We start from the raw sequence: 26519 nt of genomic DNA on the forward strand, positions 1-26519 counted from the left end.
AAACACATTCATACATTTGGTGAAAGGAGACGCCGTCTGATAATGTAATTTTGCACTGGTGTTGATAAACAGCCATCAAAATACTACAACTAGTAATTTGTTATTTATAACTGTACAGTATAGAGGAAAATATTGGATTTCCCTTTACCACATACAGCTAAGTAATAAGCATAGGACTGGGTTTGAAACCACTCCTGCAGGGAATGGCAATGACCACACATTCTTTTTCCTGATGTTACAGCATACCTGTAAAAATGTGTACCTGGCACAAGCCACAGACAGATGCAGGCATGTCTACTGCATGTCAGAATTGGAGCTCTAAAATAACCTGACATATGATTGCCATTAAAGAGTCAGCATTTGCCAATAGTTACCACACAGTGGTATCTGAGCTATAGGAGATAGCTGAAATAATTGTGTGGTGAAAAACTGGCAAATATCAGCCTTTTATGGCTTCCTCTGTATCTAGTACATTAAAGCAATTCTTATGTGAAACAAGACTGGCACTTGTCCATAACTTAATTTTCCCTGGAATCGTGTGTGTTCAATTATAAGACATGGGATAGTTAGGTAAACTTCATATAGTTTTCTCTGCATATACTTACACCTTGTTAGGGGACACCTTACATTTTCAAATATGATCATACCATACCTCCTATCCAGGAAAGAAAACCCAGAATGGTTCTACAGTAAGCTTAGCCTGTTTGTTTGTTTTTCTGTATGAATTTAAATTGTATTCCTTGTTTCATTCTTTCCTTGGCAATATTTAGAAAAAGCAGCACTGAAGCATTTGTTTAGAAAAACAATCAGTCATTATAAAGAATTAGGTGATCTTTGCTAATATATTCATAAAGGTATGCAGAGCACATATGAGTAAATGGACCTGGACATCTTCAGGTCCCACTGGCTTTAATAAGAATTTTGTCATTGGCTATAACTGGATCAGAATTTGGCCCTTAATCACCAGTACTGTACATTTTTCACATCTGATCAGCCAAAAATCAGATACATTAGAATCCACTGTGATAAGCAGAGATGGGTGAACTGGTTTGGATTAAAAAAAAAAAAAAAAAAAAGCCCTAAATTTTCCAACCAAACCAAACCTTGAAAAAATCCTACCCCTTCCGTTAACTCACCTAGACTGGAAACAAAACTGCCAAAATATCCCAAGAGAAACTATTCTCACAACATGGGAGGGACCGTGATTTAGTGGATAGGGGATGAGACTGGAAAGCTAGAGGCCTTCATCTGTCTCCTAGCTTTGCCATTTACTCACTAAGTCACCTTGGACAGGTCATGTAAACTCTCTGCACCTCAGTTTCTCCACCAGTACAGTAGGGGATAATGATACTTACCCACATTTCTAAAGTTGTCTGAGGCCTATGGATGAGTGCTAAGTGCATTCTGTCCCACTGGATCAAAGGCAGGACATATCAAAAACCATATATGAGAACAAGTTCTCATGAGATTTCCATACCAGGTTTTCTGATAAAAGATAATTTGAGTAAGGCCTGGTCTACACTAGGCGTTTATGTCGAATTTAGCGCCGTTACATCGAATTAACCCTGCACCCGTCCACACCACGAGGCTATTTAGTTCGACATAGAGGTCTCTTAAATTCGACTTCTGTACTCCTCCCCAACGAGGGGAGTAGCGCTAAATTCGACATGGCCATATCGAATTAGGCTTGGTGTGGATGGAAATCGACGCTAATAGCTCCGGGAGTTATCCCACAGTGCACCACTCTGTTGACGCTCTGGACAGCAGTCTGAGCTCGGATGCTCTGACCAGCCACACAGGAAAAGCCCCGGGAAAATTTGAATTCCTTTTCCTGTCTGGGCAGTTTGAATCTCATTTCCTGTTTGGACAGCGTGGCGAGCTCAGCAGCACTGGCAACGATGCAGAGCTCTCCAGCAGAGATGGCCGTGCAATCCCAGAATAGAAAGAGGGCCCCAGCATGGACTGATCGGGAAGTCTTGGATCTCATCGCTGTGTGAGGCGATGAGTCCGTGCTTTCCGAGCTGCGCTCCAAAAGACGGAACGCAAAGATCTATGAGAAGATCTCTAAAGCCATGGCAGAGAGAGGATACAGCCGGGATGCAACGCAGTGCCGCGTGAAAATCAAGGAGCTGAGACAAGGCTACCAGAAGACCAAAGAGGCAAACGGACACTCCGGATCCCAGCCCCACAGATCCCGTTTCTACGAGGCACTGCATTCCATCCTTGGTGCGGCCGCCAACACTACCCCACCACTGACCGTGGACTCTGAGGATGGGATATTGTCCACGGCCGGTTCCTCGGACATGTTAGCGGACGGGGAAGATGAGGAAGGAGATGAGGAGGACGAGGCAGTCGACAGCGCTTACCAAGCTGATTTCCCCGACAGCCAGGAGCTCTTCATCACCCTTACAGAGATCCCCTACCAACCCTCCCCAGCATGTAACCCGGACACAGATTCAGGGGAAGGATCAAGCGGTAAGAACATAACATAAGAACATAAGAAAGGCCGTACTGGGTCAGACCAAAGGTCCATCTAGCCCAGTATCTGTCTACCGACAGTGGCCAATGCCAGGTGCCCCAGAGGGAGTGAACCTAACAGGCAATGATCAAGTGATCTCTCTCCTGCCATCCATCTCCATCCTCTGACGAACAGAGGCTAGGGACACCATTCTTACCCATCCTGGCTAATAGCCATTTATGGACTTAGCCACCATGAATTTATCCAGTCCCCTTTTAAACATTGTTATAGTCCTAGCCTTCACAACCTCCTCAGGTAAGGAGTTCCACAAGTTGACTGTGCGCTGCGTGAAGAAGAACTTCCTTTTATTTGTTTTAAACCTGCTGCCTATTAATTTCATTTGGTGACCCCTAGTTCTTGTATTATGGGAATAAGTAAATAACTTTTCCTTATCCACTTTCTCAACATCACTCATGATTTTATATACCTCTATCATGTCCCCCCTTAGTCTTCTCTTTTCCAAACTGAAGAGTCCTAGCCTCTTTAATCTTTCCTCATATGGGACCCTCTCTAAACCCTTAATCATTTTAGTTGCTCTTTTCTGAACCTTTTCTAGTGCTAGAATATCTTTTTTGAGGTGAGGAGACCACATCTGTACACAGTATTCGAGATGTGGGCGAACCATGGATTTATATAAGGGCAATAATATATTCTCAGTCTTATTCTCTATCCCCTTTTTAATGATTCCTAACATCCTGTTTGCTTTTTTGACCGCCTCTGCACACTGCGTGGACATCTTTAGAGAACTATCCACGATGACGCCAAGATCTTTTTCCTGACTCGTTGTAGCTAAATTAGCCCCCATCATGTTGTATGTATAGTTGGGGTTATTTTTTCCAATGTGCATTACTTTACATTTATCCACATTAAATTTCATTTGCCATTTTGTTGCCCAATCACTTAGTTTTGTGAGATCTTTTTGAAGTTCTTCACAATCTGCTTTGGTCTTAACTATCTTGAGTAGTTTAGTATCATCTGCAAACTTTGCCACCTCACTGTTTACCCCTTTCTCCAGATCATTTATGAATAAATTGAATAGGATAGGTCCTAGGACTGACCCTTGGGGAACACCACTAGTTACCCCTCTCCATTCTGAGAATTTACCATTAATTCCTACCCTTTGTTCCCTGTCCTTTAACCAGTTCTCAATCCATGAAAGGACCTTCCCTTTTATCCCATGACAGCTTAATTTACATAAGAGCCTTTGGTGAGGGACCTTGTCAAAGGCTTTCTGGAAATCTAAGTACACTATGTCCACCGGATCCCCCTTGTCCACATGTTTGTTGACCCCTTCAAAGAACTCTAATAGATTAGTAAGACACGATTTCCCTTTACAGAAACCATGTTGACTATTGCTCAAGAGTTTATGTTTTTCTATGTGTCTGACAATTTTGTTCTTTACTATTGTTTCAACTAATTTGCCCGGTACCGACGTTAGACTTACCGGTCTGTAATTGCCGGGATCACCCCTAGAGCCCTTTTTAAATATTGGCGTTACATTAGCTAACTTCCAGTCATTGGGTACCGAAGCCGATTTAAAGGACAGGTTACAAACCTTAGTTAATAGTTCCGCAACTTCACATTTGAGTTCTTTCAGAACTCTTGTAAGTGCTTTAAATATCTAAACCTTTATTTTTTACAAAACTGGAATATTAAGACTAATAACAATGTATGATTCATGATTTCTTTACCCTGGGCGCTTAAGTAATCAGTTCCAACTATTTAAAAAAAATCAAACAGTGTCCGGTTGTGCATGATTCTGCTGCCCAAGCTGCTCCACTCTTTAGTCCCTGCTACTGCAGCTATATTAAAATCCGGTCTATATGTCCGGGGATAGAGCAATAATCCTCCACGGACATCTCCACAAAGCTCTCCTGCAGGTAATGGGAAAGCCTGTTCATCAGGTTCCTGGGGAGAGCGGCCTTACTGGGTCCTCCGAAGTACGATACGTTCCCGCGCCAGGAGACAAGCAAGTACTCCGGGATCATTGCCTTGCATAGCATGGCGGCATAGGGCCCCGGTCTTTGCAGGCTTTCTCGAAGCATCCGTTCCTTCTCGGTGTCCGGGATCCTCATGAGAGTTATGTCGCTCATGATGACCTGCTTTGAATTAGGTAGGGGACTGTTAGTATTGGGACTGCTTGCAAGTTCCTTTACAGAACTGTGACCGCTGGTTTACAGCCACGCGGTGGGGGCGGGAGAGGGGCAGCATACAGGGATCTTTCCCTGGGACATCCGCGAGGGGGTGGGACAGGGCCAGAGTTCCTGCTTGGCCGATTGCTGGCAGCAGAGACTGGCATTGCTTTCAATGTGAAAGGAGGCCAGTGGTACTCCTAAAGTTTTAAGCAGCCACAAGTCTACGGCTTACCATGTTTGCCTGCTACAGAGATTACCGTGTCCTGCCCCGCTTCCCAGATCGGCAGTGCAAAAGCCCAAGCACTGAAGGCGAGGTCCGAAAATTCGACCTTGTCCTGAGTGCGCATGTGATAGGTGCGGGGCATGGTCTTGTTCACAGAGAAAGACTATGTTCTTTGTTCACAACTACATTTATGTTTCGGAGGAATTCACTACCTTTTTCTCATTCCCACAGCCACATCTGCAACTGTCTCCCAACCCAGCCTGGCATCACACTCCCAGAGGCTAGCGCACATTAGGCGGAGAAAGAAGAAGACGCGAGAGGACATGTTCTCAGAACTAATGGGCTGCTCCCGAGCCCAGGCAGCACAGCAGAACCATTGGAGGGAGAATTTGTCCCAAATGCACCGGACACACATGGAACGTGAGGAGAGGTGGCGGCAGGAAGACCAGCAGGCGACTCAAACGCTGCTTGGACTTCTGAGGGAGCAAACGGACACGCTCCGGCGCCTTGTTGATGTTCTGCAGGAACGGAGGCAGGAGGACAGAGCCCCGCTGCAGTCTATCAGTAACCGCACTCCCCCGCCACCAAGTCCCATACCCCCCTCGCCCAAAGTCCAAAGAAGGAGGGGCGGCAGAGTCCGTGAAAACTCTCACTCCACCCCTGCAGACTGCTCAAGCACCAGAAGGCTGTTATTCCCCAAAATTTGAAAAGTCCTTTCCTGCCCGCCTCACCCAAGCCCCCGTCCAAGTTTCACCCCCCAGTTTCATGTCTGGTTGTTAATAAAAAGTACGTTTCTGTTCATTACTGTTTCAGTCAGGTTCTTTTGAGGGAGAGTCTGTCTGAAGGGGGGGAAGGGGCTTGGTAATTGGACAGGACAGTCACCTTTAGCAGGGTACAGAGGCGGGGGCAGGTCCAGCAGCAGGGCACATACACAGTGCAGTGACTAGTTACCCTGGTCAGTCTGGGAGATGGTTTTCATGTTCTGTGCGTGGGGGGGGGGTTGCTCTGTGACTTTGTGGCGGGGGAGGGCAGTTACAGATCTTATGCAGCGGTCCTTGTCCTGGATCACAGAGCCACGCAGCAGGGGATCTGTAACCCTCCTCCCCCTGCCATAAAGTCACATAGCCCCCACATACACGCAGTCCCGCTCAGGAGGGCTGGCAGGCTCCATTGAAACAATCAGTCCGCCCCTGCGAATCCTGTCATTCCTGGAGTTTAGAAGGATCATTTGCATCAGTACACTACACCCGCTCCCCACCACAGTCTGCGTCCCAGGTTTCAAACATTCCCGCGAAAACAGTACTAAAGACAACGGTGTTCAATAACAAAATAAAAATGATTTTATTTTTTTGGAAGGGGGTGGAGGGGGTCTGTAACTGGAGAGGATAGTCATCATTAACTGGGTAAAGAAACGGTGGCAGGTTCAGCTTCTCTGTACAGAAACTTAAAAGTCACTGGTTACCCTGCTCACTGTGGAACCTAGCTTTCAAAGCCTCCCGGATGCACAGCGCGTCCTGCTGGGCTCTTCTAATCGCCCGGCTGTCTGGCTGGGCATAATCAGATGCCAGGCTATTTGCCTCAACCTCCCACCCCGCCATAAAGGTCTCCCCCTTGCTCTCACACAGATTGTGGAGCACACAGCAAGCAGCTATAACAATGGGGATATTGGTTTCGCTGAGATCACAGCGAGTCAGTAAGCTTCTCCATCTCCCCTTGAGACGTCCAAAAGCACACTCCACCACCATTCTGCACTTGCTCAGCCGGTAGTTGAACAGTTCTTTTTCAGTGTCCAGGGCGCCAGTGTAGGGCTTCATGAGCCAGGGCATTAGCGGGTAGGCTGGGTCCCCAAGGATCACTGTAGGCATCTCCACATCCCCAAGACTTATTTTATGGTCCGGGAAGTAAATACCTTCCTGCAGCCGTCTAAACAGACCAGAGTTCCTGAAGACGCGAGCGTCATGAACCTTGCCCGGCCATCCGACGTTGATGTTTGTAAAACGTCCCCGATGGTCCACCAGTGCTTGCAGCACCATTGAAAAGTAGCCCTTTCTGTTAATGTACTGGCTGGCCTGGTGGTCCGGTCCCAGGATAGGGATGTGAGTTCCATCTATAGCCCCACCGCAGTTTGGGAATCCCATCGCGGCGAAGCCATCTATGATGACCTCCACGTTTCCCAGGGTCACTACCTTTGAGAGCAGTACCTTAACGATTGCGTTGGCTACTTGCATCACAACAACCCCCATGGTAGATTTGCCCACGCCAAACTGGTTCGCGACAGACCGGTAGCTGTCCGGCGTTGCAAGCTTCCAGAGGGCTATGGCCACTCGCTTCTGGACAGTCAGGGCTGCTCGCATCCGGGTGTCATTGCGCTTCAGGGCAGGGGACAGCAACTCACAAAGTTCAAGGAAAGTCACCTTCCGCATGCGAAAGTTTCGCAGCCACTGGGATTCGTCCCAGACCTGCAGCACTATGTGGTCCCACCAGTCCGTGCTTGTTTCCCGTGCCCAGAATCGCCGTTCCACAACATCCACATGACCCATTGTCACCGTGATGTCCTCGGAGCTGGGTCCCGTGCTTTCTGACAGGCCTGTGCTACTCTCAGACTTCAGGCCCTCACCGCGGTGCCATAGCCTCCTCGCCTGGTTTATCTGCATCTGCCTCTGGGAAAGGTGGATGATAACCTGCGAGGCGTTGACAACGGCCACAACTGCAGCGATGGTCGCAGCAGGATCCATGCTCGCAGTGCTGTGGCGTCCGCGCTGTCACTGACCCGAAAAGTGCGCGAACTGATTTCCCGCCGGCGCTTTCAGGGAGGGAGGGAGGGCGGTAGTGACAGACGGATGACGACAATTACCCAAAAGCACCCTCGATCCTTTTTTTTTACCCAGAAGGCATTGGCGGCTCGACCCAGAATTCCAATGGGCAGCGGGGACTTCGGGAACTGTGGGATAGCTGCCCACAGTGCACCGCTTCCAATGTCGACGCTTTCCCCGTTAGTGTGGACTCACAAAGTCGAATTACTGTCCTTAGTGTGGACACACACGTTCGAATTTGCAATATCGATTCCACATATTCGATTTAAGTGAAATCGAAATACCCTCGTAGTGTAGACATACCCTAAGACTTTGATAGGCCGCTCATGAGCGTGTCTAAACCTCAGAACTTTTGAGATTCACCCAGCATTAACACACAGTGATCATTTGCTTAGAGGTAAGAATGGTTAAAATGCATATTTCAGCTGGGATCAATGCACTCATTTGTGTTACATATATGATTATTATCATCATCCAAAAAATGGTCATATTGAAGTTTATTATGTATTACTTAATTTCCATCTCTTATGTTTTATACAGCTGGATTGGCTTGGTTGCTGTTTAATAGTTTGATGTATCTATAGAGATATAATAACAATACTTCATATTTATATAGAACCTCTCATCACAGTGCTTCACAAAGGCACTCAGATACTTCAGTGATGGGTGCCAGTAAAACCCTACATAGACAAAGAAATAAGTATTATCTCTGTTTTAGAGCTAGAGAAATTGAGGCATAAAGAAGTTAACGTAATTTGGTAAAGATCATACAGTGAGTTAGTGGCATAGACAGGCATAGATTACAGGTCTCTTAATTCACATTCCCCTACTCTAGCCACAAGACACACTGCCTTCTCTTTCTTATATTCTCTTTGTTGATTAACTTCAGTCTAACATTATCATGTTTTTAAGTACCTTTCCCCAGAAACAATAAAAACTCTAGCACTACTGGAACGATAGGTTGAATTTAAAATGCTAAACTTTGACACAGCTCAATGTCCATTTTCTCATTAGGTTTCAATGTTAAATTCATTCCCTTTCACAAGAAAAGAACAGTTTTTAAAATTGTATTAATACTACATTCTCACAATATCTACAAGTAGTTAAATGAAGAAATACTTGCAAATCACCTGATTTGGTACTTGATCCTCTCCCACTGAACTCAATGGGAGCTTTAACATTGATTTCAATGAGGGCAGGATCAAGTCCTTGTTTGGGAAGTTCCATAGAAAGCTTGCCAGCCTCCAAGGGAAAATCAAACAAGCAGATCACTAAGGCCCACAGGTCAGCTAAAAGGTCAAATCCCAGTTTCAGGCTACATGGCAAAAGCATTTAAAAACTGCATCATGAAAAATACCATTCTGTTGATTGATGGGATAAATAGGAACCCTTAGGCAGGAATTTAAAGTATAGCAGGTACAGTTAAAGAAAATAAATTTGCAACATTACAGTCTGTCTATAATCACTTGCTCATTTTATTAAAATAGATAGTATATAAGGTAATTTTTAATTCAATAAACTATATATGCATTCATCCAATTCATTGGCAGTTCAAAATGAGTTCAATTTTGATGTTTGTTTTCTTTACTCAGTCTTAAATATCTAAGTACCAGATTCTTCAGTCTTTACTCAGAATTTGGACCTAAATTAACTACAAATGTTGTTCTTTAATCCAATATTCTTTACGTCTAAAAGCAACATTGTTAAGCAGAGTAGACAGTAATTATCCATTGACTCTACCTGGTTTTTATAGAGATCTTTTTATGTACTCATTTTATTTAGAATACAGCTGAAACCAGGCACAGTACACATGCTAAATATAGACTTACTCCCTAAATAAGAAAGCAGAAACATTGGTGTGATTTTTGGCAAATAATTCTAATCCTATCAAATTTATTCTCTGAATTTATCCTTATTATGTCTAGTTTGTATGATGATTGTGACATTTAATATTTTTTCTTTTTACAGAAAGCTTATTAACTGAAAGTCCTGTCCTCTGAAATAATATTAGCACCTAGTACATAGTATACTTAACACTTTTCATCTATAATTCTCAATAGGTAGTCACATCTCAGGAATCTGATGAAAGATATGCTAAAATGTAAGACCCTAGTATTTAAACAACAAGATTTATCACCCAGCATCTGTCAGTTACTCAGCCAGCATTTAAAATCAAAATTCATATTCTGAAAAGGTAAAAGATGCTGCTTTTTTATTTATTTATTGCAAAATATTCTTCCAATGGTGCAAGCTTTTAAATGCAAAAAGGGCCACTTATTTTTTAGGAAAAGCTGGATGTTTTGTACTTTTTCCTTTATTAGTCACACTGTGCTGTTGAGACAATCTTTTCTGAACTGAGTTGACTCTAAAAGAGTTTAAATTACTGAACTACAGACAAGTCTCATCTTGCTTTTTGAGTAACAAGAAAATTACAAAGAACTATGTCTCATCATATTCTGATCGATTCTTGATAGTGTTCAGTTACTCCTGAGAAATGTAAAGCTGTTTCCCACCTTACAGAAAGATGCTTCCTTAAATAAGTGTCATTAAGGATTAGAAAACACTTTGGAACCAGAAATCAAAACACTTATAGTAGACTAACATCCTCAGATATTTCACCGTTGTTGTTTTTTTAAAAGGTAGTGGAATAATGTTATATAATTATGTTTAACTTTTACAGACTCCTGGTTTGGAATCTCTAATCACAAAGACTTCCAGCCTTCTGTGTTGTGTCATTCTTCAATTCTTCCTGAGTCCTGATTTTGCATTTCTAATGAAGCTGAACTGACAAAGCGTGAAAGTGGTCTAAAGGGGAAAAACAAAGAAAGCAACCCTGTTTTCACTGTGCCAAGATTAATCAATATTCCAGAAGCTCAGCTCCCCCCCCCCCCTTCAGTTGTGTTTTTTATTTTTTTCCAGAGTTGGATTAATAGTCTCCTCCTCTTTTCTTAAATTGCAGTGATAGTAAGTTGCAGTATCCGGAGCACATGCATATTGTCAGTCTTCTCCTTCTCTTGCTCACTGAATTTTTCATCTTTTTTGTACCTACTGGGAAATTTACCTTGTTGCTTGCCTTTTGTGCTGGGAACATTGCAGAATTTGAAAAGGTGAGCTTGTTTACTTTATTGGTGTTTTTTGCTTTTCATTCTCTTCCTTTGTAAAATACTTTTCTAGGTCATTTGATATAATGATGCTTTGGGGGTATACTGAATGTTCTTTCTTGATCTTAATCTTACTTTTAAAGCGCAGATTGGGGTGATATTGTGTTAAATGGGGGAAAAGAGGGTTGGGTGAATCTATAAGCTTGTTACAAAATATTCCAAACTAATTTTCCTAAGAAAAATCTTTCAAACACACAGCAGTCATGCCTCCAAGATCAAAAATACCATACACAATAAATTTAGCTCAGCCTAAGAACTTTCCCCCTACTCTGCAGCCAATTAAGAAAAGACTAATTAACTATTATAGCTTTTTCCAATTTAAAATATACATTTGTTAAAAAAAAAAGGAGAGAGGGGAGACAGGAAAGGGGGAATGGAAAGTGTATAGACAATCTTGTTAAAAAATATATTACAATGTATTAAAATGCAGGGAGAACAGTATATTAACATATTAGTTTTAAATATATATTTAACTTCAAAAGCAAGACCAAATCCCATCAAAAACATTTTCTTGCCTTTTTAAATAACATGATAGCCCCTTCAATCATCCTTCTTCTAAAACTTGAACTTTCTAAATGCTTTCTGCAAAGCTCATTAGGCAATAGATGTAGCAGGGCAGAAAGACATAAATGATCTATATAATTGAGAATGGATGTCAGTGGTGCAGCCAGCTATATCCATTCATGAATTTGTGACCCTACCAGAGAAATACTGGAATAGATAGCAGGCATAGTTGTGTTATCCAACATTATGGAAAAGCAGATTCCCACTTTGCAAAATAGTTTTGTACAGATTTAATTACAGAATAAATTAATTTCAAGTGGTCAAAAAAGTTACAGCGTGTTTGAAATGAAAAGTAGATTATCTTGCGAACATGTCCCAACTATTTTAATGAAAGCTTTAAAAAAAAAATCTTAAAGCCAAATCTGTAGTGTGATTTTTATCAGATCATATCAATGCTTTGCCAGTCAATGCAAAGCATTATCTTGTAGTGTGAACTTGTAATAAACATGAAGTAACAAGCGAACTGGGTTACATCTTCTGATGTTTTACAGATGTGTTCAGAGTAGCTTACACACTTCAAAGATGAATGTTACTATCAAAGACATACCTCCTGAGTAGTAAGTAAAGAGAGAAACTATTCCTGCTGTGTTTTGCAATATAACAGGAGAGAAATCAATGCAGGACAAAGCATTAAAATTATCTAGAAACATCTGAAATACATAATATTCTGAATGCTATGATTTAAAAAGATATTATTTATCAGAAGTTTCATTGGAAAGGTGGGATAGGCAGATTCTGTTCAGATAAATGTGTGCCTGCTAAATACATGAAAATGAGGCTTGATCAATAGTTATAGATATACAGCAGCTGATTCTCCTGTGACATCCATTTTATATTATTGTAACTCCATTGACTGCAGTGAAGTTACTCCTCATTTATACCAGCGTGAAAGAAGAATCAGGCCCATTCCCTGCAGATGCAGAAATACAGATCTGAACAAAATCTGTATTTTCAAATCAGGGTTGCACCAAACGTTGCACATATTTACCACATACTGCAATCAAATAATTAATCTAAATAATCCAAGTCTGATTGTTATATGATGAGTATTTGCCTGCATGTGTAGATATGACTAATCATTCCTCTGAAGTTTAACTTATTGTGACATTTGACATATCTTGTCTTCTAGCTTCCTCCTGCACTTCCCAAGGAAGAAGGTCTTCTGTCTTTCTGGGGAGATTTTAACAGCAGTAAATTATAAAAGAAGAAATCACTTTTCAAAATATAGATGACTAAAAGTAACGGAGAAGATCCAAGATCTGGAAATAGGATGGAGCGCTTTCAGCAAGGAGTACGGAAACGTACACTCCTGGCAAAAAAGAAGGTGCAGAGCATAACTAAGGATGATGTTAAAGGTTACCTAGTGAGGAATGCCTTTGTGCTCTTCACCGTCACTGGTGTCATTGTTGGTGAGTAATTTGATCAATAGGGATATTCTGTTTCTCCATTGCATTTGACAGCCTTAGAAAATGTCACTTGGCCTCAGCAATTAGCATTCTGAAAGAGATCCCAAATTCTTCTCCACTGATAATAACTTGCTGGCTTGGAGCATTTTTGGCTATGAAAGTGTATGTTAAAGTTTTGGAGAAAGTGTAATTTTAGTTATTCTAGTATTCAAAGAGGTGAATCATTTCGGTGAAGGACATTAATTCCTCTGTTTTATTAATTCCTCTGTTTAAGAATCAACTGTACTATAACAGAATCAAAAGGACTGAATAATCAAACAAAATCTGTTTCTGCCAAAAAGCAGTTGCAATACAATGCCCCAGAATGTCACTTTCCACTAACCCATACAATTAACATGTTGAAATGAGAGACAGAAGTCCCCAATATTAATTATAGGGTCATTTGCTTCTCAGACAAGCCAAATATCAGAGACCAGAACCCAGAGTTTTAACCTTTTGTGTTTTCCCTTGACGAATATAAAATAAAACACAAACCTAAATCCAAGGTCATGCTTTCTCAATTACTCTTATTCTTACACTTGCATCTTTGAGATACAATCTGAGAGGCAATAAGAGTTCTACCTGCTCAAGGACTGCAGGATGGTGCCTGATTAGACATTGTTTTTAATACATGGTGGAAATTCAGTAGATCAAATAGCATGCTCAAACTTCCATTGACTTCAATCGGAGGGGGTCTGGCCCGCAAAATGAGCATTGCTGGATTTAGAATGTGCCAAAATTTAAAAATATTTTAAAATATTTTTAGCTACATAAAAGATTGATTTGATGGAAAGACTTTTTATCTGAAGACAATGAATTTTCACCAAAAAGTGTTCTATATAGAAATATTTTATCATTATTCATAATTGTTATTTTTCTTAACTGAAACTTCGCTATCTAAACAATATCATCTTGCACTGAATAAAACAATTCCTTCTATTGTGGAGCAAGTAGATTTTGGTTATATAATAAAAAAAAATTGTGATCAGATTAATTTCAAGCCTAAACATATTAACCCGCTCACCCACATGCCAAATTTTAGAGTTTACAAATGAGGCCAAATCCTGCTTGGGTGAGCAGTCCCATTAATACCTTGTAGAAACTGCTGTAATGATGCTTTCTTATGTGGATTTGATTGCTTCATTTCCTAAGCTTCCTTAGGAATCAGACATCATTGTTGCTTTTACAGTTCCTCATATCTGTAGGATTATTTGTAAGAAGTCCCATTTTATTGGTGGTCTTTTGCTGACAGAAAATGCAGTCTGGGGGCCAAATACAGTACCTACTTTATATCCCTAACAGAAATAGCACCTTTTCGCTTTTTATTAACAGTAATTGGTTAACAGTGTTTTGATTCCTAAGTAAGAATTTGCCACAGTCAACAAAAAATTAATTAATATCAGTAACGTAAAACATAAAGTGTTTTTAACTGGTTGTCCACTAAGGAAGGTGCATTATAGGATCTGAAGTTAAAAATATGATCTAATTCAAAAGCAATCTAATTCTTAGACTGTAATCTGCTCACAGCAGGGTATATCATTAAGTCTACACTGAGGCACTAGCAATTCTCCCAGCATTGGTCTAGCACTGGTGCAGTTCCCCCAGCACTAGCAATGGTGGGAACATTAATATAGGCTCTCATGTTCACTAGCGCATCCACCATTGCTAGCACTGGTGGAGCAGCAGTGATGCTTGAACTGTTGAAAATTCCCAGTGTAGAAAAGGCCATTGTGACAAATTCTGACTACTCATACACTGGTATATCTGGAGTACCTCTCACTCCAGCACCTTCAGAAGAGTTACTTTGGATACACTAGTGCAATGGAGAGCAGAATTTGCCTATGTTTGTAAAATGATGTGTAAACTTACAGTATATGCACAAATAAAGGGAAGGCATATCTATGGCTCTCAAAAAAGCAACTTCACTCTTTAGTAGTTATAAATAAGTAGACCTCCTGTTACTTGTATGCTGAGGTAGAAATATATATTAATAGGGGACTGGATGGTTTAACAGTATGAACACCTCTAAATTGTCACTCTGAATCAGGTTGGTAACGACTAAATTTTGTTACTATCTCTCAGTTGTTTGGCAATCTACATAAAATCAGATGGTGGGCTTGGTCTAGTTCCTAGTGGACAGTAGTCCACATCACAAAACTAATCACCATTAGCACGAATTGACAACCTTGTTGGCTGTCTCAGTAAAAGGACCAGGGTTTGAATGAACATGAAAACTGAACTGTGTTTTTGTGCCATGGCAGGGTTGAAACATCACCAAGGGGTAGCAGGCAGGGCACATTTGAGGAAGCTTTCATTGCTGACAGCCCAGGCTCTAACAATTAGATAAATAAACCAAGGGCTTTAGTTTCCAGGGCTGTCAGTACAGTAGCTTTCAAAAGGACTCAATTCACTAATAGTGAAATCAAACGTTACATACCAACACTTTCCTGCAGGCCATTTTGTCAAGGTGAGAAAGCAGGTTTAATATGGCACTTCCCACTTCATTTGTTAAGCAGGACTGATTCTGGTAGAGATTAAATTTGTAGGATCATAGGTCTTAGCCCACAGTTTCAGGACCATAGTTTCAAATGGGCATCTGAGTTCATGTAACAATTGTTATGAATGCATAGATACATATTTGCTCATAGAAAGTGAATACATATTTATATGATTTGTGCACATATATTTTGTTGACTTAACTGACATTACCTAGCACTCACCTATAAGCAAGAGCATAGTGCACAGGGAAATAGCATCATGATCCTCACAAGATAAGGGGAAGTGTATCTATTACCTCTAACTTCAGGTGCTACTGCAATGAAAATTGAAGAGAATGAACAGAACTGATGAAAAAGGATGGGTGTATACATGCTATTGCAAAGCATGAAACATGAGAGAAGGCAATGCAAAGTGCCAATTATCTTTGAGGGGGAAGCACAGAATCAATTGCCCTAGGGTACAGATAAAAGGCTTCCGTGGCTGCTGCAATAAAAACAATTACATTAAAAAAATAAAGCTATTGATATGGAGATGTCAGAAGTTTCTCCAGAGCTAAAGCTGAGACTAACTTCTATAATATGCCTGGTTTTGGCACCTTTTCTGAAACCTTCAAGAAAGTTCTTTTTGGTGTCAAATGTATGGTCTGTGGCTCATTATTACTATTATTATATTTTTATAAAATTGGAGCTGATTTCAAACAAGCTATCTTCGAGAAATATGATGTGGAAAAAATAGGTCATTCTAAAGTTTTGAAAACTTCTGTAAGTTTTTTTGTCTGCAAAATGAGTTGTCTAGAAACTTTAAATGAGCTTTTCAGTGAATCTTGGCAAGATCTAGGGTACAGGACCTATTCTGAGATGGAGAAAGGCATATTTGGGGAGTTGTTCACTAGTGAATTGAGTATGACAAAATGATCAATAGTACTTCTAAGGTGTGCTGCAGGTCCTGATGGCTTTTGGAAAGTTTGCAGGAGGTCTTACAGACTTTGAAATGTTCTCCAAAAACTTTGGCATAATCTCAACGGCTGTTCCATTCCCCCATGCTTCCCTCCTTGTATAGTCTCTCCTGATTCCTGTTGCCCACCACCCAGTTTTCAAAACTCCACAGGAGTCCAGATTTTTTCCAGAAGAACTCTGAAACTCCACAGGAACTCCAGTGGAGTTTGGTGGCTACCCAAGGGAAAAGCTTAAGTCACATAGAGTTTATGAGTAGAACTCTTGTGAAGCTGGTCACAGGGGAGCACTACTAAAACTGAGAAGTCCAGTGGTGCTAAAGAAGATGGGGAGTACATAAGATAAGCAATAGTTCCTGCATATTTTGTGAGGTGATCATGACCCTAATGAACTCTCTAGCTAAAATCTTTTCACAGTGCCCAGTCTAACTAATCTAGTTGTGCACTGGGACACTCCATGGGGGAAAGGGAAGGAATCCATTCCCCAGTCCATGGAGTGAAAACGGTGCTGCTTTGTTACTGCTAATTAAGCCTAATGGCTGGAATAGGTGAAGGACCAGAGCATGTGCACAGCAGAAGATCCTCCTGCCTCACCCCACAAAAGAGTAGAACTCTGAGCCATACAGGTGATGTGCACCCCAGCATGGTGTACCCAAATTTTACCTCGCTGGTGTGGTGAAACTGCTCCTCTTCTGCTGTTCAAGGGCCCTCTCCAGCCCGAGAAGAGGGATGTAATTTTCCCCATGTAAGATGCACATGACCCCAATATACACTTCGTAAGTGCACATGGCCACAGTGCCTGAGGTAGGGAGCTTAAAATTCACATGGGACCAAGACATCAGGCTATGATAGTAAGGAACCACACCAAGGTGTGGTTTTAGGTGAGCAGGCATGAGCACATCACATAGGGCACAAAGGGTTCACCTGGAAGCGAGCAAAAGGGACAGAGACACATAAGAAGACACTGAAGAACCTGCACAGTTCACAAGCTCCTGCACAGTTCACTGACTCCTCTCACTGAATAATTCCAAACTTTTCAAAAATGCCTCAAGCATATTCCCAAACACTGAAATTGGAGTTAAGATTGAAAAAAAATCACTATGGGAAAAAAATGTAAAAGATCACTTTAATTTTCTTACAACAGAACAAAATCTGAAAGTTCAAATGTACCAAGTTTTCTTTATCAGTTACTTCTTCTTACAATACTACCATACCTTTAATTTTACAGTTACTACACACTCTCATATTTTGAAACTAAACAGAATCCAAAATTTCAAATGACTACCATTTTATTTAAAGCCACATGCAGTACAGAGGAATCACATACTTGGTCAATTTGGGAATCAAAATGTACATATTGGGGACAGATCAACCAAGGTACAAGTGCTTTTAGATAAATAACTAGATGTACAAACTTCCTATGCTCCAAACTCTGGAACTATCATAGGGTAGAATAGTGCTGAAAAATACCATTTTGGAGGAGTCATAAAATCTGTGTGCAGAAGTACACATTTACTGCACTCTACATACAAATTGTACTAATATCATAACTTTTTCTAAATAGATATCAGAGACCTTCTAAAAACTCATTCTAAGTTGTTTAAAGCTGATTTAAGACTACTTCTTACAGACTAGATTTGAAGGCTATGTTGCATGGAATGTGAGAAGTTGGCATGAGCACAGCATTAAAGATGTTTGTGTGGCTTTAACTATGATTTCAATAAGAAATTCTCTATGTGAAAAGATAACAGGACAGGGCAAAGGCTCTATGAAAAAAAATATGTTACAACAGATAGAATGGGTCACCTGAACTTTGTCTGAAGGTCATTTTATGGGCTGTATATTTTCATGACACCCAGCATATGCCTAAAGGGGATTAAAAACACTATTTTAGCTGGAGCTATTGTAAAAACTATTGTTAAGGTTGCCTGACCCTTTCTAATCTATGATTCAGTTGCTTACAAATTTCTGAAACTTTCATCTTTCAGGCTGAAATTTTCACTATCATTTCCTTAACATAACCTGGAATCTAAAAGATTATATTAATATTTAAACCATATTTCAGGGTAATTCCAAAGACACCATGATATGGCAGATTAAGTAACATTTTATATGTAGCTATTATGTTTACAGATGAATTGTGAGGGAAAGTATTTTGGAAAGTAAATAAAGGGCTCCTGGTTTTAAGGATTTTAGTATGAATCATGAAAAAAAGGAACAAGAAAATTGTTAGATTTCTGTGTCTATCTGGTATATCCTTGGCTACATAAGGTAGGCTGAGTGACAGCCAGTGATAGCTAACTAAGACTAAAAAGACATCCAAAATAATTGCATTTTGAGGAATTTTTTGAAAGAGGTGATTTGGGGCAAAGGAAGAGGTGATAGTTCTAGGTGAAAAGTACACCTGGAAAGAGGAGCAGGGTTGTAAGTAGGAGAAGAGACAAAGGGAATTGGAGGTAGTTCAAACAATTAACATTAAACCTTCATGTATAGAAGCAGTAGGTGTGTTTTCTATGAATTTTCTTGTTTGTTTGTTTTTTACAAATCTGGAGATTGGCTATTGGGATGGGTTCTAGGTCATAAATAGAAATCAGTCAGATGGTCTTATACTTATTCTTACCAGATATTGGCATGGCTTCCACATTTCTTTGCAAATTGGCAGAACTGACACAATGTTTGTTCAAGAAAGGTGTAAGATTGAATAAGAGATGTGTTGTGCATCCTGGTTGATCTGTTTTAGGTGAAATACTGTATACAGAGAAGGTTACATGTGTCTACTTATACCCCTAACTGCATCTAGTTCATTATAGCCGTTCCTCAATTTCATGAGGACCAACTTTACAAACAAAACAAAAAATGCCACACACCTGTCTGGGTATCAATCTATCAAGACTCTACTTAATCAGATATTATTGGAAGTACCGAAAAGGCAACTCACAGATGACACTGTCTAGTGCACAGATTTTGGCGTTTCTTACAATTATTTTCACCTAGCCTTTTTTGCCATTAGTGTAGTCTTTAGGATAAGTGAGTTGTAGCCCTTTCTGAAAAACGTTTAACAGACCAGGAGATTTATTTGTAGATGCCATATCTGCAGGTGATGTGAATATACATTCATTAATCCTGTATGCAACAGGATTACAGGAGCATGATTCATGGACCACCCTTCCTAGAGGTGTGATCCTTCAAGAGGTTGAGCACCAAAGAGAATGTTGGGAAGATACAGATGAGAGACTCTGAGGCTGAAATGTTAACAGAAGTGCTGTAACAAATCGATACATTAAACAGACTGCACTCTCAGTAATACTGGACAGTATTCATCCAAGAATTGTTAAGAAATTTAAGAATGAAGTGGCTTAGCAAATATATGCAACTTATTAAAAATCAGCTAGTATACCAGAGAGCTAGAGGGTTGCAAGTGTTGTACAGGAACCTATCTATATTTTAATAAGTTGCTAGAGGTGATCGTGTGAATTACAGATCAGAAAGTCTTACTTCAATACCAGGAGATATGATTGCAATGATCATTAAAAATTATAAAAACACTTAAATAAGCATGATATAATAGGGACAAACTACCCTGACTTTTGTGACAGGAAATCCTTGCTCTAACCTACTCAGATTGTTTGTGTGTGTCAAGAAATGTTGGCTAAACGAGAACTTGGAAATATAATTGAACTGGATTTTCAAATCTCCTTTGACAATGTCCCTCACAAGAGTCTATGTTGCATGAAATGAAACATCTTTACTCCCTAGTGTTTACAGGCATAAAATACTTTTGGCACAAGCAGAGTTTGATTCAACAAACATTTCTTTAGCACTGTGACAGACACCTCAGTTACACAATTAGACTACCCAAGTACTAGATTTCATACATTAATGAGGGGTGGTCATTGCAGGAATCAGGAGTTATGATAGGTCTCTACAGAGATCATGTATTCTGGATGTTAGAGCAAACAGTTTCAGGAACTAATGAAAATAATGAGCATATTATTTATAACTGGGATTGTGACATGGTGCCTATGACTCCCTCCCAATAGAGTTAGAGGGAATGAGTGATAGGAGTTAGAGTATGATATGAAGCTTGATGTCATATGAAGTATGATATGAAGCTAAAGCAATATTGGAACTACTAGCAATTATCTTTGAGATAATTGATGATTGGAGAAGGGCAAACATAGTACTTATCTTTAAAAAGTGGAACAAAGAGGACCTAGGGACTGGTCATCTAACTTTGATATCTAGAAAGATACTGGCATAAATTATTAAATAATCATTTTATAGGCACCTAGATGATAATAAGGTTATAAGTAATAGCCAACATGGATTTGTCAAGGACCAATCTAGATTTCCTTCTTTGACAGAGTTACTGGCATCATGAATTGGGGAAAGATGTAAATGTGATATGTCTTGATTTTAGTAAGGCTTTTGACACAGTCCCTCTTGACATTCTCATAAGAAAAATAGGGAAATGTGGTTTAAATTACCATAAAGTGGGTTAAAAACTGGTTCAAAAAAGTAGTTATCAGTTGTCAAACTGGGAGAATGTATCTAGTGGGATCCCACACAGGTCTGTTCTAGTTCCAGTACCATCCAATGATACAATATTTTAATTAATGATTTGGACCTGGAGTGGAGAGTGTTCTTTAAAAAATTGCAGATAAGAGGGATTAGTAGCACTTTGGAGGACAGGAATAGAATTCAAAATAATCTTGACAAATTGGTCTGAAATCAACAAGATTAAATTCAATAAAGACAAGTGCAAACTTTCCTACTACACTTAGGAAGGAAAAATCAAATCCACAACTACAAAGTGGGGCATAATTGGCTAAGTGGTAATACTACTGAAAAGGATCCAGAGATTATAATGCATCACAAATTGAATGAAACTCAACAATGTGATACAGTTGTAAAAAAGGCAAATACAATTCTGGGGTTTGTTGAGAAGCGTCATATGAAAGACATGGTAGGTAAGTGTCCCACTCTATCTTGAAGTAGTGAGGCCCTCGACCAGAGTACTGAATTCAGTTCTGGGTACCACACTTTAAGAAAGATGCAACAAACTAGAGAGAATCCAGATGAGAACAATCAAAATTATAAAAGGTTTAGAAAACCTGACCTATGAGGAAAGATTGAAAAAGCTGGTCATGTTTAGTCTTGAGACAAGACAGCTGAAGGAGACCTGATAACAGTCTTCCAACAGATTGGGCAAACACCTGTCAGGGATGGTCTAGGTTTACTTGGTCCGCCTCAGTGCCAGGTGCTAGATTTGGTGACTTCTCAAGGTTTCTTCTGGCTGTACATTTCTATGATTTTATGAAAGTGGGCACTTTCCACAAAGTATCATGCACAACTGTACATCCAAGAAGTCAAAGCTAAGATGTACTGATTAGGTAAAACAGGTATAAGACAGAACCAAAACATGTGTATCTTTTGTGGGAAGGACTCCTACCTGTAGTTATGGATACGCTGTTCATACATTTAGACAAAATGATGTGGGATATTTTAAACACAAATACAAGACACTGTAAAATCTTACATAAGACTGTCTCTTAAATTAGATCGTTAACTCTTTAGGGAAAGGACAAAGTGTGTTCCCGGGTGTTCATACAATGCCTGGCTCTACGAGACCTGGATCCTACCTGTGGCCTTTGGATGCCTCACCAATATAAAGGAAAGATTATAATGGATGTGGATATTTTGAAATTGTTGTACAGTAAATGGGAAAGAATCATAAACTGTTAGAGAATATGTCAACTTCCAATCCAGGGAGAACTGGAAAAGAGAGAAATGTAAAGTTAATAAAGAAACTCTGTAAACTGACCAGTATACTAAAATCAATATTCCATTCTGCTTAAGAGAGAATAACGTACTTATCTGTTGGAAGCCATTATTTTAGGGACCAAAAATATGAGCACTTGTCAAGAGGGTGCAGCAGGAGTGATATCCAGACAGAAAAGTATGTCAAGATAATTGTAAAAAAATATAATAATAACAACTATAAAGTGGCTAACAGGACCTTAATTGTACATAAAACTTTGTAACACATATAATGGGATATAATCCATGAGCCAGATTCTGATCTTGCTTACACTAGTAGTGATCTGGTGTAATTCCAGTGACTTCAGTAGAATTATTTAGGATTTACATCAGCATAACTGACATTAAAAACTGTCCCTCTACTTCAAAACAGATTTTAAAAATAGGACAGTATTATTCTGCACTTCTAAATAACTTCCATCTGAGGATCTCAATGCATATTAATGAACTATATTTCATAGCAGCCCTGAGAGTTCTGACAGAATTATTCAGTTCATCAAAATCGAAACATCCTGTGTAGATTATTTTATTTCAACAAAGTTCCAATGGAACTCTGCCTGCCAGGCAACTTTTGAAACATGTCTGGTTTCCTGCCAGCTTGCTTCTCAGTCCCAGGGCTTCCAGTGTCTACAGCCTTGGGGCAGCCAGCCAGAAAACCTGCTCCAGAGTTGGTGTCCCAGGATCCATAGCTCAGAGGAAGCCAGACAAATGAACTGCCCCTGAGTCAGGGACCCCAGATCTTCTAGGGTCTGCAGTTCTGAGGAAGCCACCCAGGTGGACTGCCCTGGAGACACAGACTCCAGGACTTTCCTTTACCCAGAGATTTTCAAAATTTTTAGTTTTCATTCCTAATTGGAACAAAATCAAATTTCAAAATATTGAAATCCCCTGTGAAATGGAGACAGGTTTCAGAGTGGTAGCCGTGTTAGTCTGTATCAGCAACAACAACGAGGAGTACTTGTGGCACCTTAGAGACTAACACATTTATTTGGGCATGAGCTTTCATGGGCTAAAACCCACTTCATCAGATGCATGGAGTGGAAAATACAGTAGGAAGATATATATACGTAGTACATGAAAAAATGGGAATTACCACTACAAAAGTGAATTTTCCTCCTGCTAACAATAGCCCACTTTAATTGAATTGTCTCGTTAGAATTGGTAAGGCAACCCCCATCTTTTCATGTACTATGTATATATATATCATCATACTGTATTTTCCACTCCATACATCTGATGAAGTGGGTTTTAGCCCCCACAAAAGCTTATGCCCAAGTAAATTTGTTAGTCTCTAAGGTGCCACAAGTACTCCTCGTTGTTTTTTCTGTGAAATGGAATTACCTTCTCCACACAAGTCTACTGGCTAGGTACAGTAGTTACAGCATTATTATCCCAATTTCGCAGATGAGGAAACTGAGATACAAAGAAGTCATGTGACTCACAAGAAATCTGTGACAGTAACAGGAATGGAAGCCACATCTGATGATTCCCAATCCTATGCTTTAGCCACATGACCCTCTTTCCTTGTAGTTCAAGTAAAGGAGAAATCAATGGTGAGAAACCAATGTAAGAAGGATTCATGGAAGAAGAGGGTTTTAAGGAGAAACTTGAAGAATGACAGAGAAAGCATTTGGTGGCTAAGAAGCAAGAGAGTATATAAGTTCTAGGTATATAGGGTACCATAAAAGATGTACTGAAGCCAAAAAGTAAGGAGAGTGAGGTGGATGAGAGATCTGAGAGTAAACAATAATGTACAGCACAACTCAGTAGATAAGGAACATCTGAAGGTAGCAAAGGGTTGACAGTGATTGTTTTTAAAATGTTTATACAGCTCTACCCCAATATAACATGACCCAATATAACACGAATTCGAATATAACGCAGTAAAGCAGTGCTTCGGGGGGTGGGGCTGCGCACTCCAGTGGATCAAAGCAAGTTCAATATAACGCGGTTTCACCTATAATGCGGTAAGATTTTTTGACTCCCAAGGGTCAAGTGTTATATCGGGGTAGAGGTGTAGTTGCAGCTTGCAAGTAATTAGCCTTATCATGGCACTTGCAATATCACCCAATACAAATAGAATTGGCCAAAACATGAGTTCAGGTTCACAGGAAATTTTGCTATTTTAAAATTTTGTGAAAACCCAAATTCCAAAAATATTTTGTTTCAGAAACACCAAGACATGGCGTTTCTGAAACTAAATTTGCTCCCAAGGACTCTGACAGCCACTGAGTGAAATTGATGTCCTTGATAGTTTCACTCAGCAGCTGCCTGGAGCTCCCAGGGTCTGTGGCTCTGGGGAAACCTTGACATGTGAGCTGCCCCGGACTAAAGACAGTAGGGCTTCCAGACTCCCAGACCAGCTGGCAGCCTGAATCATCAGTAAGCCTGAGGGTCTTAGGCAGTCCATATGGCAGGGCTGCCTCAGAGCCACAGATCCAGGAATAGAAAGAATGAAATTTTGATAATTTGAGATCATCCATTTGATATTAGGGAAGATTTCAAATATATGTATATGTTATAAGAAAGCATCCAGGTGATTCTGGGAGCACAGAAATGCAGAAGGTCAAACAGTATTAAGAGTAGAAGTGTTGGGGGTGGTGGTGTTTGTTTTGGTTTATTTATTGTGGGAAGAGTCTCCGATCAAATCAGGAATTAAAGGTCATATCTGTGATAGCTGATGTCCCACCAGATAGTTTCATTTTTTGGAACCTGAGCCTCTAATGATTTTTATGCCCTCATCATGGAGGAATCTGCAAAAGATGAGACATGCTCTTGATCTCAGATGAGACATGCTCACATGTAGAGGTTAGTAAAGGGGAAAGGAACAAGTAAGGGAAGTAAGGATGTCATACAAATGAATAACCAACCAATCCCACAGCAATAAACACTAAATGCCCACAAACTAAGTAAAAATAACAAAAATGCCCTCATAGTCTCCCCACAGGCCATAGTTGGTTGGTGGAGTTGGAGATCAATGAGAACTAAAAGGCTGGTGGTGTCCTAGCTCTTCCTTCTGGAAGAGAGGTCCTTGGTGGCCACAAGCCTTGGCCATCCCTGGTTTCTAGTTCAGAGGAAACTTAGCAGGCTTGGGTGGCAGGCAGCCCTCACAGGCAGTGGAGTGAGAGGATTCAGTCTCTTCCATGTGGAGCTGTGGGCTTTGGGTCAGTCTCAGGTCCCCTGGCTGAAAGAGACAAAACAGCATCTTACTTTCTGCTGCACTGAGCAACCCTTGGGTTGCTTCCCTCCAACTGCTGTAACTTGTCACTTTGCAGCCAGTTCTATCTTCACAAACTGTTCCTGCTTGTGCTCAGCTCACAGGTGGGGCAGTCCTAGCCATGTGCAAGCTATCTGGGGCCTGCAGTTGAGTGCCTGGCTTGTCCATAGGGTGGCTGGTTTGGCCCCAAGCTGTTTCTGTCTCTCAAGCAGAGGGGGAAGCAAGCAGTCCCTATTTCAATTCCCCCAGTTTCTGCTATGTGCTGTAAGAAGTGCTGGGAGCCGCTTCTATCAAGCCCCCAACTGGTAAGGGACTACACCCAGATAAATTAGGAGGATTATACTACCAAGAAAAATATATTGGGTGATATTCTGTGCTGCATCTTTAAAAGAAAACACACAGATCTTTTAGCCTAAGAGAACGGGAATTAAAGTGGCTTTAAGCTATCTTAACACCCTCCCAATTCTGGGCTGCTCCAGGGTCTGACATAAACCCCAACATAACTTTGTCCTTGGGGCTTGTGTGAATTACTGCAGTAGGCATCAGTGCAGCCCAGAAACACTATGTGCTACAGCCCTACCCCTGACAATCCCCTCCTGCTCCTAGCCAATCCCAGGCATGCCTCATACTCCAGAGCTTCCAGAAGACAGCTTGTAGAAGGAAGACAGCATCCTCCTGCACCAAGGGAATTCTCCCCTGGCTAGAATAAGGACTTTTAGAACCTGATTAAACTATTTCACCCCTTTTACCTGAAATGAAGGGGCTGAAAATGGGGTTAGAATCTCCCCCACTGAGCACACAATATTAAGGAAAATCAAAGAGGCATAATAAAGCAGTAATAATGGATGATTTCATACCCACATATAAAGTGGTCATATGTCACAGTGGAACAAGGTTTAGAGAATCAATTTCTCGACAATTTAAATGATTGCATGATGGAACAATTAGTTCTCATGCTCACAAGAGGCAAGACTACACTCAGCTGAGTCCTAAGTAAAACTAGAGTTGGTTTAAGAAGTAAGAAGAGTAAGAGTTTAAGATAGAGACTTTAAGACTAAAACTAGAGTTGGTTTAAGAAGTAACTACTACTTTAAGAAGTAACTACTGAGCAGTACTGACAACAATATGATCAAGTTCATCTGGAGGTGAGAATCTAGTCAAAAAGACCCTAA

At 40.5% G+C, this 26519-nt stretch overlaps 1 protein-coding gene across 6 annotated transcripts in view; it reads left to right on the top strand.

Annotated features, from left to right (window-relative positions):
* Positions 1-12642: 12642 nt before the first annotated feature.
* Positions 12643-26519, top strand: part of SLC1A3 (solute carrier family 1 member 3) — an 85593-nt gene continuing 71716 nt past the window's right edge. For 4 of the 6 annotated variants that reach the window (XM_065407071.1, XM_065407072.1, XM_065407076.1 and 1 more), the window contains exon 1: positions 12643-12823. In XM_065407071.1, the coding sequence (XP_065263143.1) occupies positions 12643-12823 (181 nt within the window). The remainder of the gene's footprint in view (positions 12824-26519) is intronic. The other 2 variants (XM_065407074.1, XM_065407075.1) reach the window with 2 other exon arrangements.

The sequence above is a fragment of the Emys orbicularis genome, chromosome 6, assembly GCF_028017835.1.
Source record: "Emys orbicularis isolate rEmyOrb1 chromosome 6, rEmyOrb1.hap1, whole genome shotgun sequence".
Lineage (NCBI taxonomy): Eukaryota > Metazoa > Chordata > Testudines > Emydidae > Emys > Emys orbicularis.